The 14672-nt window shown below is 41.1% G+C and overlaps 1 protein-coding gene across 1 annotated transcript in view; it reads left to right on the top strand.

Moving 5' to 3' along the window:
- The window catches only part of tbc1d16 (TBC1 domain family, member 16), a 75335-nt gene that overhangs the window by 22093 nt on the left and 38570 nt on the right, over positions 1-14672 (top strand). Inside the window, exon 3 of the mRNA XM_060901635.1 lies at positions 1183-1591. Within this exon, the coding sequence (XP_060757618.1) occupies positions 1183-1591 (409 nt within the window). The remainder of the gene's footprint in view (positions 1-1182; positions 1592-14672) is intronic.

The raw sequence follows: 14672 nt of genomic DNA, 5'->3' as shown, positions 1-14672 counted from the left end.
CTACTACGTCACTGCCTTGAACACGCCTCTACCCAGGGCCGTTGGAGATGCTCAAAGTTGATTGGTTCCCGATTTTTCGGGAGCTTGGAAATGCTGTAGATAGCCTGCCTGGCCAGACTAAGCTCGGAACAGGCCCTCGTGTTGCGTCACGCTTAGGATAGGCGGGCCCAGGCTAGTGTTCTGCCCAGGGATTTCAAATAGCATCCTGGTAAACTGTCATTTTTGAAATAGCATTTTGCTTCTTGAAATGCCGTCAAAATCCACCCTATATGTTTCGTAAATACATTAGTTGGTAAACAGGAAGTTGATGTGCGGCAGACCTGAAAACGGTATACATGGTATGGAACCCCAAGCTGAAGTTCAGTACCAAATATCAAGCGGTTGTGATTTGTAGTTGCTGAGAAGAATGTTAGGAAAATTTTGTAAATCCACCCTGTATGTTTGGTAAATACATTCAGTTGGTAAACAGGAAGTTGATGTGCAAACGGTATACATGGTATAGAACCCCATGCTGAAGTTTGGTACCAAGTGGCTATGATTTATGGTTGCTGAGAAAAAGGGTGTTGCGGACAGACTGAGGTAAACCAGTATACCCTCCTCGTTCAGAACGGGGGTATAATAATAATAAAAGCAGAAAGAGAAATGACCACCATGGGGTGAATACTTTCCAGAGGCACTGTTTAACCATTGTGCTTACAGTGTTGAAGCTGAAACATATTTATATAATTTATAATAAATTTGCATGAAAATGGAAAATAAGTCCCAAATCCACAAAAATGAGTCCCAAATTTCGCCAAGCAAGTGGCCTTTTTATTTTATTTTATTCGTTTATTTTTTTCTCCTTATGTGACGGAACACATCAGTATGTGCTTTGAAGCATGAAATGTGTTCAGAATAGCCCCTTCAGTGTTGCTTTATATTACAGGCATTTAGTAGACGCTCTTATCCAGAGCAACGTACAACATACCCAGAGCAGCCTGGGGAGCAGTTGGGGGTTAGGTGCCTTGCTCAAGAGCACTTCAATCATTCTTGCTGGTCCAGGGAATCAAACTGGTGACCTTTTGGTCCCAAAGCTGCTTCTCTAACCATTAGGCCATGGCTTCCCCTCCTGCGAAGGATGAGGGCATGGTGAGAATCCCATCAGAATGGAGCCCACTGTTATCCTCTGCTGTATTTGCGCAGGCTACCTGTGTGTCCATCTGGAGAAGGACGAGACTCTGGGTTCTACTCTCATCCTCACCTGGGTGCCCAACTCGCGCATTCAGAGGCAGGACGAAGAGGCCTTGCGCTACATCACGCCCGAGAGTTCACCTGTGCGACGTAACCCACGCCGCCGTCGTGCCCGTCTGGCACAGCCACGCCCTCCGCCCGCACAAGAAGACGACGAGGAAGAGGAGGAGGCCCCCGAGTCCGGTCTACAGCAGCAGGAAGAGGGCGATGAAGGCTCGTGTGAGCTGTCAGCCGACGAGGTGAGCCGCGACAGCACGCTGGGCTCCGACTCGGACACGTTCTCCTCGCCATTCTGTCTATCGCCTGTTAGTGAGGCGCTGGCAGAGAGCACCAGCTCTGTCTTCCTGGACAGTGAGAGCAGGTAAGAGGAGAATGTTTGTTTAGTGCTGAAAGTTATGCAGTTATTTGTATTATGCGTTTCTGTGTGTTCCTGTGCATACAATACCACACCATTCTGTTTCCTGCCAAATTATTTTACAACAAATTTAACATGTAGCATCAACTGTAAAAGGATTGGTGACAATTTTTCTGTGGCGTGTTGGGCGTTTTATTTCTTTCTTTATTTTAATATAAACTGTGTGTTTCCATTGAAGGCCATTTAGTTTTGCTCATGTTTATGGATCACCAAGACATTTCAAGTGTGTGCCACCTGATATTTTTGCCTCATAGAAACGTACTGAAAGACAGAGATTGAGAGCAGTCAAAAAACAAATAAATAAATCGGAGTGTGATGAGCTGTTTTGTTTAACTATATATTATAATGGTGCATTTAATTTACGTCATCTCATTATCTGTAGCCGCTTTATCCTGTTCTACAGGGTCACAGGCAAGCTGGAGCCTATCCCAGCTGACTACGGGCGAAAGGCGGGGTACACCCTGGGCGAAAGGCGGGGTACACCCTGGACAAGTCGCCAGGTCACCACAGGGCTGACACACAGGCTACATCCACACGGCAACGAGATTTTTTTTTTTAAAAATATCGCGTCCACATGGGCAACGGATCAGTAAAATATCAGGTTCGTATGGCAACGCAACACTTGCTGAAAACGATGCAATACACATGCCACACCTCTACGTGCGCTGTAAGACGGTCCCATCGGAGACACCAGAACAATAGAAGTAGACGCATGCGCAGTTATGTGCATGCGCACAGTGACTATCCCTGTCACTGTCACACGCACACACTTTCTCACTCCCTATCCTATGGATATAGTCCCTTTAAATCACGTGCTCGGTTTTTGAATGGAGACGCGGAAAGAGGAATGAACGGGCGTAGATGGAAGCCGGTACGCCAACATTCTGATATCCTCCAGAATTCTTTAATGGTCCGGAATAAACATCTGAAGAGGTGAGATCGCTCCTTTTTTTCCCCCTATTTTTGCTGGCGGGATTGACTCTGCCCTAAGGGCTATTCTCTCTCTCTCTCTCTCTCTCTCTCTCTCTCACTTTGCACCATTACACAATAAATATTCACAGTGAAAATATTTTGTAAGCGCATTTCATGAACCAAGTTATAGGATTTGTTGACAACTCGCATCGAGTTCGTTACACTTCTACCTGGCGTGAAGCACATGTGGTTGTGACGTCATCGTAAACAAATCCGTTCTACTCATCCAGACGACTTCGCAACGGCTCCGTTGCCAGATTTTTTCACTCTGGAACCCGTTCTCAAAAGATTTCATTTTGGGGCACCCAAAACGCCGGTGCCGTGTGGACGCCAGGCCGAAACGATAAACAATTTTATCAGATTCACCTGAATCCGTTGCCGTGTGGACAGGGCCATAGACACAGACAACCATTCACATTCACACCCACGGTCAATTTAGAGTCACCAGTTAACCTAACCTGCATGTCTTTGGACTGTGGGGGAAACCGGAGCACCCGGAGGAAACCCACGGGGAGAACATGCAAACTCTGCACAGAAAGGCCCTCGCCGGCCACGGGGCTCGAACCCAGACCTTCTTGCTGTGAGGTGACAGCGCTAACCACTACACCACCGTGCCACCTTAATTTACATGTGCTTCAACAAATGAGGAAAGGGCTATTTAAAAAAAAATGGGGGGGGGGGAGAACGAGTGGCTTTTGTTAGAGAAAAGGTCAATTGTTTCTGAAATTCTTTGGACATTTGAATCATGTGTAGTGTGTCTGTGTGCGTTAATGCGTTAATACATAAATACATGCAGTCCTGTGCAAAAGTCTTCACATGTAAAGAAATGCTGGCGACCAAAAATGGCTTTAAAAATAACGAAATGAAATGATTCAACATATTTTAAAAAAATACGATAAACAGCAGTAAGTCATAATAAATGAAACAAAGTCAGTATTTGGTGTAAGACGACCCTTTGGTTTATAAAAAAAAAAAAAAAGGCAGTGTCCGGTACAGTGAGTGCAGCTTTATAAGGAAATGAGCTGTAGGTTTTACTGACCATCTTACAGAACCAGCCACAGTTCTTCTGGACACTTTGACTATGTTCACACTGCAAGGCTTAATGCTCAATTCCGATTTTTTGTGAAATCCGATTTTTTTGTGAGGTCGTTCACATTAACAAATATATGCGACTTGTATGTGATCCTCAGTATGAACAAAAAGCGACCTAAAAGTGTTCCGTATGCGCATTGCAGGATACGACGACGTCACACGCAGTGAGCATGGCCAGTGTTTACGGAAGTAAAACCGCCCGGTTGCGGTATGACCCATCCAATCTAGCTTGAATAGCTGCATCCCCCCAAATGGAAATCAGCTCCCTAACCTCTGCGTCCTTCCATTGAGAAGATTCAGAACCTTCACAGCCCGAAGCGTCCCTCGCATTGATGTCATGCGCAGGGGCGCAGATACGTTTTTTGAACTGGGGGGGGACAAAGCTGCCAGCAAACCAACCCCAACCCCGATATGCCTGTCAAACTCGTTGTGGGTTACCATAGCAACCAAGCTCGAGCTCGCAACCTGTGCAGTATGCGCAGCTCAACCAACCGAATATCAGTCTTTGTTTTGTTTTATGTGAGTTGTTGCAACTATGTATGTACTGCTGTGCACCTCAATAAACCGAATGGTAATTAGTCTTTTGATTTTTCCGTGAGGTTTGCCTTATGCAAAGAGAGACAGCATAGACGTTTTTTCCTCCCTATAAGTGGGGGGGACCGAACGAGGTGAATTTAAATCTGGGTGGGATGAGTCCCACCCTCTATCTGCGCCCGTGATTATGCGCCATGTTGTTGTAACTTTTTTTGAGAGACCCGCCGCCTACTTCAGCGCAGAATAGTGACGTTTGTGGCTTGTTGATGACGTGTAAGCCGGATGAATGCGACCTGGTGGTTCAGACTGAAGTCGCATATGAAAAGAGCGGATAGGAATCGGAATTAGGACCACATATCCAAACGGCCTGGGTCGGATTTGAAAAAATCGGATCTGTGTCGTTCATATTGTCAATAAAAGATCGGATACAGGTCACACATGGGCGAAAAGATCGGATTTGAGTCACTTCAGCCTGCAGTGTGAACGTAGTCACACTCGCTTCTTAATTTTACACCAAAACCCAGCAGCCTTCATTATGGTTTTTCTTTTTTTAATCTGAAAAGTGGTCTCTTATGTAATATGCTGCTCAGATACAGACTTTTTTCCCCTGTAACATTTTAATTTTGTGCTGGAAAACAAACATTTGGAACTCTAAACTGTTTTTGTCCTCACTTGATGATGTATACGTCATAAAATAGAAATCTATAACAGTTTGTATTTTTTTTTTATTTTTATTTTTATTTTTTTTTTTAAATGGCGTGCCTAAGACTTTTGCACAGCACTGTATATACATTCTTTAAGAGGGGGCCAGTAATTCTGGTAATAAATGCATGAAAGCAGTTATACATTGACTTGGGTTCAGTGCTACCGGTCAAAAGGTTTGAGTTTAAACCCCTTTCTGGGTTGGAGTCTTGAGCAAAGCACTAACACACTCACTAGCTTCTGGTACTTTCTTCTGAGATGGAATGTAAGAAATAACCAGGGGATTAAAAAGTTACTAAAACTTTTTTTTTTTTTTAAACACTCAAAAGATCCTTATTTAGATCTCGGCCTTTGCTTAGTGAGAGTTAACTGATTTACCGTAGCACTGATGGTAAAAACTTGTTTACTGGTGATTTTTAAATAAAATAAAAATGCTGTTTTTTAAAATTGATTTTATTTCATGCAAACTGTAGCAAGACGCAAGACTTTTGAACACCCTGGATATCCCTTCTACCCGTTTCAGTCGTAATATTTTGACTTGTGCTTTTAAAGATTAATCAGGCCGCCATCGACGTGTTCAAGACGATGTTAATGCTAATAATGATTCCCCCCCTTCTTTGCTCTCCTGTGCTGGTCGGGGGGTGTACATGTTCTCAAAAAATTGAGAAGTGGGCCTGATGGGAGTAAAAATTTTTGAATACGTCTGTCCTACAATAATACCATATTTACTTTATCAAACATAGATGAGATTGTTCTAGAAACCTGGCTAATGAGCTGCACTGGTTGAAAGGGATCACAGCTATGCAATACAAAAACATCCTACGGTCTAAAAAAAAAAGTGCGCATCTTTGTCAGTTCTCAAAGCTCAGACTATGATTATCTTTAATAGAGAGCATGAGGAGGGACCACCTGAGTACACAGAGCAGCATCATTAAACGCGCGTTGTCATTAAACCTGATATTATTCACAAACATGCAGAGAAATGCGTGCGAGCACTTTAGTTCTGTGAGCACTGAGAAATGTCAGAGAACTTCCTTTCCCCTCAGTTACCAGGGTCAATTAAAGTAAGTGTTAGGGATCGACCGATGATTGATTTTTTTTTTTTTTTTTTTTTTCAGGGCCGATACCGATTATTATGGAATTGGGATGCCGATAACTGATATGTGCAACTGATAAATGTAAACATTATAATTCACATGAAATTAAACATAGCACACACTGACACAGACCTCCATATCCATGAAATGTATGTTTAATTGTAAAATTGAACATGAAATTTTGTGCAGGGAGATGCCAGCAGCATTTGTACAATAAAGTCAAACATTAGTTAGAATAAAATGAGAAATAATAAAATATTCACCAGTAAAAAAAAATCACTCCCTACTATATTACAGCTCACCATTTTCAGTGGAAAATAAATGAAAATACACTCTGGATTCTTTTACACTAAGAACTAAGTAAGACTTACCAACTTCAAGTAGTTTTTAAATAACAAATCAAGTGTAGGGAGCTGCCTGCAGCATTTTTTAAAAAGTAAAATCAAACATAAAGTAGGCTATCACTCCCTATTATGTAACGACTTAACAAGTAACCATCTACATTCTAATGCTTTTAATGCCCAAGCCTAATATTCCCAATTTAGGAGGATTATATTGTAGTGAAGGAAGCATTACATGTAGTTTCAGCGAGACTAGTTGGTTGTAGGCTAATTCAAGTGCTTCCTTCCGTAAGCTAAGTTTGCCTGGCTACACAGATGCAAATGGACAATTTTAACGAGTAGTAGATGAAGAATGTAAACATATAATGTTGTGCTTTTGCACCTTGTGTGTTTGTGACTTATTACGGTAAAAGCAGCGTGTCCTTACCTTGAAGTGGGATCTGCTTCTGCCCGAGTGCCCATACGGCCACCTTGAAACAGTTCACAGCGTTTAGCTACGCGTGTTGACTGGCTGTATCCCTTGTGCCGCTTCTGTCCGAGTGCCCATACGGCCGCCTTGAAACAGTTCACAGCGTTTAGCTACGCGTGTTGACTGGCTGTATCTCTTGTGCCAAACAAATCAGATGTTGTGGTGGGCAGGACCGTGTTCTTGAACTCGGAGGCGAGTGCAGGAAAGGACGTGCAGTGACAGTTGCGTTAGGAACGAAATGGCTGCAAAAAGGCATGTTATCGGCATATCTGTGGAAATTATGGCCGATACCAATAACCCTAAAAATGCAGAATATCGGCCCGATATATCAGCCAGGCCGATTATCAGTCGACCCCTAGTAAGTGTCATGGCCTAGAGTTTAAAAAAAAAAAATCATAATCTTATGAATTTATAATTTGCAAAGACCTTTTTAGAACTGGATCTGACTAGAGCAAAACAATACAAGATCGATATCTTGTCTTTTCTGACGCTTTTACCAGCAAGTCATGTTAAAGTGAGGCAACCTTTCGATTTCATACAATTGGTGAAATTTAGTTCCGTCTGAAATTTGGTCGTTGTGATGTATGTTTTTCTGTAATATTTCACAAAATATCCGGCCATTCTGTGGCCGGGAAGTTATTTAATTAGAGGGGGTTCCCGAGCAAATAACGTTCATGAAATCGCTCGCTTCACGCAAGTCCGTGTGCACATGCGCAGGTTTACCTTGACTGTGCACTGACAGTTGCATCGTTTTGTCGCTAAATGAACAGCTGATCACACCGAGGTGCTCGCTGACCGCTGATATTTATTAGTTTGGTCCTGCGTTTCCTTTCCTTCACAATATAACGTCTTTTCTTCTCGCTTTCCGTTACTGTAGTCGGTCTTCCACGCTTCATTCGCACACTTGTGTCCTCCATTTTTCTCTCCTGTTTCAAATTTGCATCCCACAATGCCTTGTGCTAACGGGGAAAGCCCACCATGTCATGCATGACGTAGTAGCTTGAATTGGGTCATGGTGAAGCAGGAAAAAATAGCGGAGAATTTAGGGCCATGTGGCCCTAAATTCATTAATTCTTCTATTGAAAAAAAAAAAAACTAATAAAATTGGAAGTCTGTGATTCGAATTCAGTAGCTTTCAGTCCACTAAACAAAAATAATTGGGTGTCAGAGAAAATTATTTTTATGACCTGCACTTGAAAAATCTAAAAGGCAGTCTATCTTTAAAGGCCCTGATAAGAGCAGAAAATGTTCTATATTGTGTACAAGGTGAATTTTCCTATGAGAACGTACAACATGAACTGTGATTTCGACACAGCTTTTTTTCCCTACACATTGCAAATTACGTTCCAGGAGACGTAACACTGGTTGTAAAGTTTCTGCTTTTTCCAGCTGTGTGCTGGAGCAGGTCAGGTCAACCGTGCACATAGTAACAGAAGCTGCACAACACTTATCTATAATTCATGGCAGCTTCGCAGGGTTCATGTTACTCAGCAGGTTGCTCGTATATTACATCTCGGTTATGCTCTCACAATCACGCATAATGTACACGGTGTGCTGACCTCCTGTCTTAGCTCATGTGTTAAGTGTACAGTGTGCATGTACCATTATTGTGACATGAATTCCTCAGGGGCTGCATGCATTACGATATAGAATAGCTTTTTGTTTTCTCTAAAGTGAAGGCTTTTGTAGTGTTTGGCTTGAGCTCTTGAGCCCTTATCACATGGCAACACTGCTATACGATTGATTAGTACTTTTCTTCTGCTAATTTGGCCTACAGTAGTCTGAAACTGGTTCTTGAAGGCAGTCGCAAATACTGATTAGGCTCTATTTATTGTTTTGCCCTCTGGTGGTTATTCACAAAAGCATTGGATTTGTATTTAATTAGCATTAGCTAATGGGTTTGGTCTTTTATTTTTCTTTCATTACATATGTACAAATGATGCAATTTGCAGAAATTATTCACATAAAATGCAGGCGTAAACAAACCCACTATTCATTTAAGACATTTAAATCGGCTCGCCAAACCATTTCAGCAGGCCTGGGACACACTGGAAATGGAAATTTAAGTAAAATTTAGATTTTTTTTTTTTTTTTAAAGTAGAAAGAAATTCAGTATCAACTGATGATAGACAGGATTTTAATTTTATCCATCAGGAATTGAGTGGCTTGTGAAAATGAAACGTGGAAGCAGATCTACACGCTAGACTGCATTTCATATCAAGGAGCATTGGCACTGGGGCGTAAACAAACTGCGCTGTACCAGCAAAATTTAGATGTTTAGAAGAAGCTTACAAAGAAAGATGAAATTGGCCTTTTTTTTTTTTAAAGACAAAAAAAAAAAGCTTAGTGAAGCAGTCTTGGACCCAAAGGGTTGCTGGTTTGATTCCTGGGACCAGCATGAAAAATGTTAGGGAAGTTGAGTGAATGAACAGCACTTTCCCCTCCTTCTGTATCATAGCTGAAGTGCCCTTGAGCAAGGCACCGAACCCCCAACTGCTCCCCGGGTGCTGTAGCATAGCTGCCCACTGCTCTGTGTGTGTGTGTGTGTGTGTGTGTGTGTGTGTGTGTGTGTGTGTGTGTGTGTGTGTGTGTGTGCGCTCATTACTTGTGTGTGTGTGCGCGCGCGCGCATGTGTGTGTTCACTGCTTGAGATGGGTTAAATGCAGAGGAGGAATTTCACTGTGCTCGAGTGTACATGTGACAAAGGCTGCTTCTTTTTTTTAATACTATGCATGTAACCATTCATGATTCAATTCTGTTCATGCTATTGGGTTCATGTTTCAATTTTCCCATGATATATATTTTTGAAAAATTTTATTACAAAAATGCAACATTTTCCTATCAACTTAAATATTGCTTTTGTTAAATTTAAAGAAAACCTTTTATTTCATTTTCTTAATGACCAACAATATTTATTTACCAGGTGGCACGGTGGTGTAGTGGTTAGCGCTGTCGCCTCACAGCAAGAAGATTCTGGGTTCGAGCCCAGCAGCCGGCGAGGGCCTTTCTGTGCGGAGTTTGCATGTTCTCCCCGTGTCCGCGTGGGTTTCCTCCGGGTGCTCCGGTTTCCCCCACAGTCCAAAGACATGCAGGTTAGGTTAACTGGTGACTCTAAATTGACCGTAGGTGTGAATGTGAGTGTGAATGGTTCTGTGTCTGTGTCAGCCCTGTGATGACCTGGCGACTTGTCCAGGGTGCACCCCGCCTTTCGCCCGTAGTCAGCTGGGATAGGCTCCAGCTTGCCTGCGACCCTGCACAGGATAAGTGGTTATGGATAATTGATGGATGGATAATTAATTTACCAACATTTGTAAAGGTTTGAGTAAAATAATAGGCTATTAACTAAAACTTTCATTTTATTGAAAATGAAAGTTGTTAACAAATGCCTTTTTTCTTATTGAACTTTTTTGAATGTTTTTTTTTTAACCTACCATTTTCTTCTCTTTTCTTTATCTTTCAGCAGTCTGTAAAAAGAGAGCTCTGATTTCTTGTTAAATCTATTTGTATGGTCAGCCACACAACAGCTCTTTCCCATTTCAGATCTGTTTGTGTTTTATCAACATTAGAGCTGTGTTACTTCTATATACCGTGAAGTCGTGTGTACTCCCACTATTGTATTGTACGTGAAGTCGTGTGCTCTCTGCTGTCTAAACAATGTAATTACTGCTAGGAAAAACTAAGATGATGAGGATAATAAGCCTGTATGGAAGCCGCGAGAGGCCCTTCATATAATCTTTTTTTTTTATTTTTTTTTTATTCACCTTGTTATCCCGAGATAACGACATAATTAATTCAGGATCTCGAGAAAACAACACAACTAATTCGAGATCTCGAGAAAACAAAACCGTTATTTCGAGATCTCGAGAAAACAAAACAATTATTCCGTGATCTCGAGAAAACAAAACAATTATTTCATGATCTCAGCTAGATCACTATATCTCCGCCGGTAGAGACGAAGCCGGGCCAGTCTTCTGCGGAGGTGCCACGGACTAATTTTGAAATTATCCCTTATTAAAAGACTTGATGCAATCTCTCCCTGTGTCAACCCCTGATCAAAATATTGCCTTATTAGGTGATCGATTATTCCAGACATTCTAATGACCAAAGTTGCATCTATACAGAATGAGAAATAGCCCCAAAGTCAGCATATCACAAGTCTCTTGGCGCACCTGAATGAACCATTTCTCAGCTGTTTACTCGATCATGAAATAATTTTTTTGTTTTCTCGAGATCACGGAATAACGGTTTTGTTTTCTCGAGATCTCGAATTAGTTGTGTTGTTTTCTCGAGATCCTGAATTAATTATGTCGTTATCTTGGGATAACAAGGTGAAATAAAAAAAGGATTATATGAAGGGCCTCTCTCGGCTTCCGTAAGCCTGATACTAATAACTGCCTTTTTTTTTCGTTTTGTTTCATCTGCTCAAGTCACCATAAATTCATGCACATGATTAATTGTCGCACGATAATGCCAACGTCCTGGGCCATTATTTTCAGTCATACAAAACTAGACTTTTATCTCCTTGAATGAGAGGAAATTCATGTACCAGAAGCACAATAAGAATAGCTTTCAAATATGGATTTGAAGTCACTGTTAAAGTCTGAAAGATGGTGTAATGTGTGAGCTGTGATTCAAAATAAGTGAAGCGGAGTGGGGACTACAGGTGTTACACACCGCCTCGTTCATATTTTTAGCATTGTTCAGTCACTATTCATACTGTTTCTGGTATTCTGGGTAACAGGGCATGAACTTCACTCCACTCCAAGTGTAAATGGTGTTACAATTCACGATTCACATCAGTTGTGTTCTGTAATTACCAGATTGCTCTTTTGGCTTGTTTTAATGTTAGCATGCTAATCCAAATAGTTTTGGAAAGACTTGCTAATATTTTCCACAGAGGTCCTAAAGACACGTTTGGATGGGTTCTAGCTTTCTAAAATGGTTCTGTTTGGACCTCTTCCTGAACTCCAAACCCTCTGGAGTAAAATGATGCACAGAACATCTTGGAGGTCTCTCTCGAAGGACAATCTGAAGAACCCGTCAAGGTGCTAGATGTGTTTTGTCCAAACAGAAGGGAGTTGTCAAGCTATAGACCCCTTCGCATGTTTGTAAACAAACCAACCGTTGCCAGGATGCGTGCGCAGCCTGGACCCAGAAACAATGGCGCTGCCCATAGACCGGCATTATGAGCTGTCAGATTATGCCAAACAGTTGTCGTTACAAGATCGAGAATGCTACATAAATAAGTTACTAACAAGTGGACATCGCCTACCGGATCCGTATTTAATTAAAGAGTGGACGGACGATGTTAAGTTCCCTGGCCAGACTCGTACCTTATTGACAAGACTTCAGTGTACACCCACGAAAAACTTCGTGCCTACAAGTCTTTAGACGCATATGATTGTGCGGGCATGTACAACTTAATTAACAATGGGACATTCATATTCATTTTGTTTTAATCAAATTATGCCAGTGATGTGATGGCAATGTGGCTTTAGCTACAACAGCAAATACCAACACTAAACAGCAATTTGCAGGAGGGAATGGCATGAAAGGAATGATGGTGTAAAGAGTGCAGCTAAGAGAAATCAGAGCTGCGTAAAAAGCGAGAGGCAGAGCAGAAATGAAACTGAACGGGGCGGGAGCTAGGTTAGAGCAGTCAACGTAAGTTGGCATTTAGAGTGAGGGCACACAATTTTACCTTTCCATCCTTGCTTTAAAATTGTGATTTTCGGCATATGCAAATAATGATGGCACAAAATCTGGACTGCTTGAGTCAAGCGAGACCTCTCCTACAAACAAAATTGCATGCAAAGCTAAGTTAACATGCTAACAATATTCATTACATTGTGTAACTATGACCCAGCTAATCAGACAAACGTTACCAAAGTATTTTGCTACATCAATAAACGAAGACTAGAAAGAATAAAAAGAGATTTAATAAATAGCCTGATCTTACCTGTGATGAAGTGGGCGCTGCAAACCCGCGCATTTTTGATGGCGCTTTCATCCCAGTCTACACGTTTGATGGCTTGTAGTCATAGGCGTCGGCGATTTTTTTTTTTTTTTTTTTTTTTTGGGAATGGGTGAGATCCTGCTGGAATTCTATACATTTTAACCCCATCACTGCTATGATTCTGACACCCGACAACACAACAACTAGGCATTTCTGAGTCTTTTTTGGGTCCAGGCTGCGCGCGCAATTTCCGCTTTCGTATGAATGACGTTTACTGCGAAGGGGTCTATAGCACAGACTGGTGGTAGAAAGAGGTGATGATTGTGTGCTGGAAAGTGCTGTAGTATTGTTCAAGCCTATAATCCAAACCTCCTCGGTAATGAGAACAGGGCTAAGCTCAAGAGGACAAGATGCTTGGCTATTAGATGAAACGAAACACTTGGTGCTGATGGATGATTTTAGCCAGTTGTGCTCGTCTGTCTTTCTAATAATACGTGGCTTTAAAATGTATTTCTCTTGCTCTTTTGTGTAATCCTGATGGCTGTTGTAGGCTCTGACTGGTCAATGTTTGTCAAGTCTCAAGTTGACCTTTTGAGTTTTGAGGTCGTTTCAAGGTTAGTCGAAGCACTCTCCTATTTGCCTTCTTGAAAAGCAGACAAAGATAACCATCATGCCTGCTGGCAAGTTAAAACCCATCATAGCTGTCACAGGAAGCTTTTGAACTGAGTAATGTCAGGTCCGAGATTTCCTGAAGTCACTCCTGCTGCTACATAAAAGTGTCGTATAGCTTTGAACCCAAGCGATCTTGCTGGAGGTGGAGTGTGTGGCTACGAGCGTGGGATTTCCCTTTAAAAACCCCTTTTTATCAAGAAGTACTCTTTTGTATGCGAGTGGAAAACCCGCTTGCAGGGTGAGACAGCTGATCCGGAGTCAGATTTTCCTCCGCTCTTTTGATTGCTGTTACACTGAATAATCTGTTTAACGTGTGTGGGCCAATTTTGCATCAATTCTTAGAATTTGAAGATTTCTGTTCAAATTCTTAGGTATTATTATTATAAACTTTTATAGATTTTTACTTTATGACTTCTTCTGCATTATGGAACCCGTACAAAACATTTTAGATTCTAAGTATTAGTTTTCCAGAACAAAATTAAATGCTAGAGAAAAATGTTTGTCAGTAAAGAAAGCAGCAGATTACATAAGAGAGACTTTTCAGACAAAACCAGCATAATGAAGGCTGCTGGGTTTTGATGCAAAATTTAAGAAGCAAGTGTGACAGTGTCCAGAAGAACTCTGCAAGATGCTCAGTAAAACCTACAGCTCAGTTCCTTATAAAACTGCACGAACTGTACCTGTGACTACTATACTATATATATATATTTTTTTAATTAAATTGAATATTTCTATGTAAGTACTATGAAGAACAGTCAACAGTAATAACTGAAACAAAATCAATATTTTGTGTGATAACCCTTTGCTTTAAAAAAAAAAGCAGTCTCTGGTGCAATTTGTGTTGTAAGGAAATTGGTTAGCATCGTTATGGACTAATAATTTTTATTATTTGTGTGTGTGTGTGTGTGTGTGTGTGTGTGTGAGAGTTGTTTTTTTTTTTTTTTTAAGGTTTTAATATTTTTAAAGTATTAAAAACGGATTCAATTAATTTGAGTTTATAATTTAAATTATGTATTTCTCTGTTGTATCTGAAACCGCTGTTTTGTATTGTTTTAACACGATCTTGTTGTACACTTTTTTTTTTTTTTTTAATTATTTATTTTTTTTAAGAGAAAAGGGATTTTCAAGAGTTTGTTTTGGTTCTTGCTTTCTTTAGGGGTTTTACTGGAAGCTTTCTGTGAGGAATAAACTG

Source organism: Neoarius graeffei, chromosome 20 (genome assembly GCF_027579695.1).
Source record: "Neoarius graeffei isolate fNeoGra1 chromosome 20, fNeoGra1.pri, whole genome shotgun sequence".
NCBI lineage: Eukaryota > Metazoa > Chordata > Actinopteri > Siluriformes > Ariidae > Neoarius > Neoarius graeffei.
This window is presented reverse-complemented; position numbering and strand designations above follow the sequence as displayed.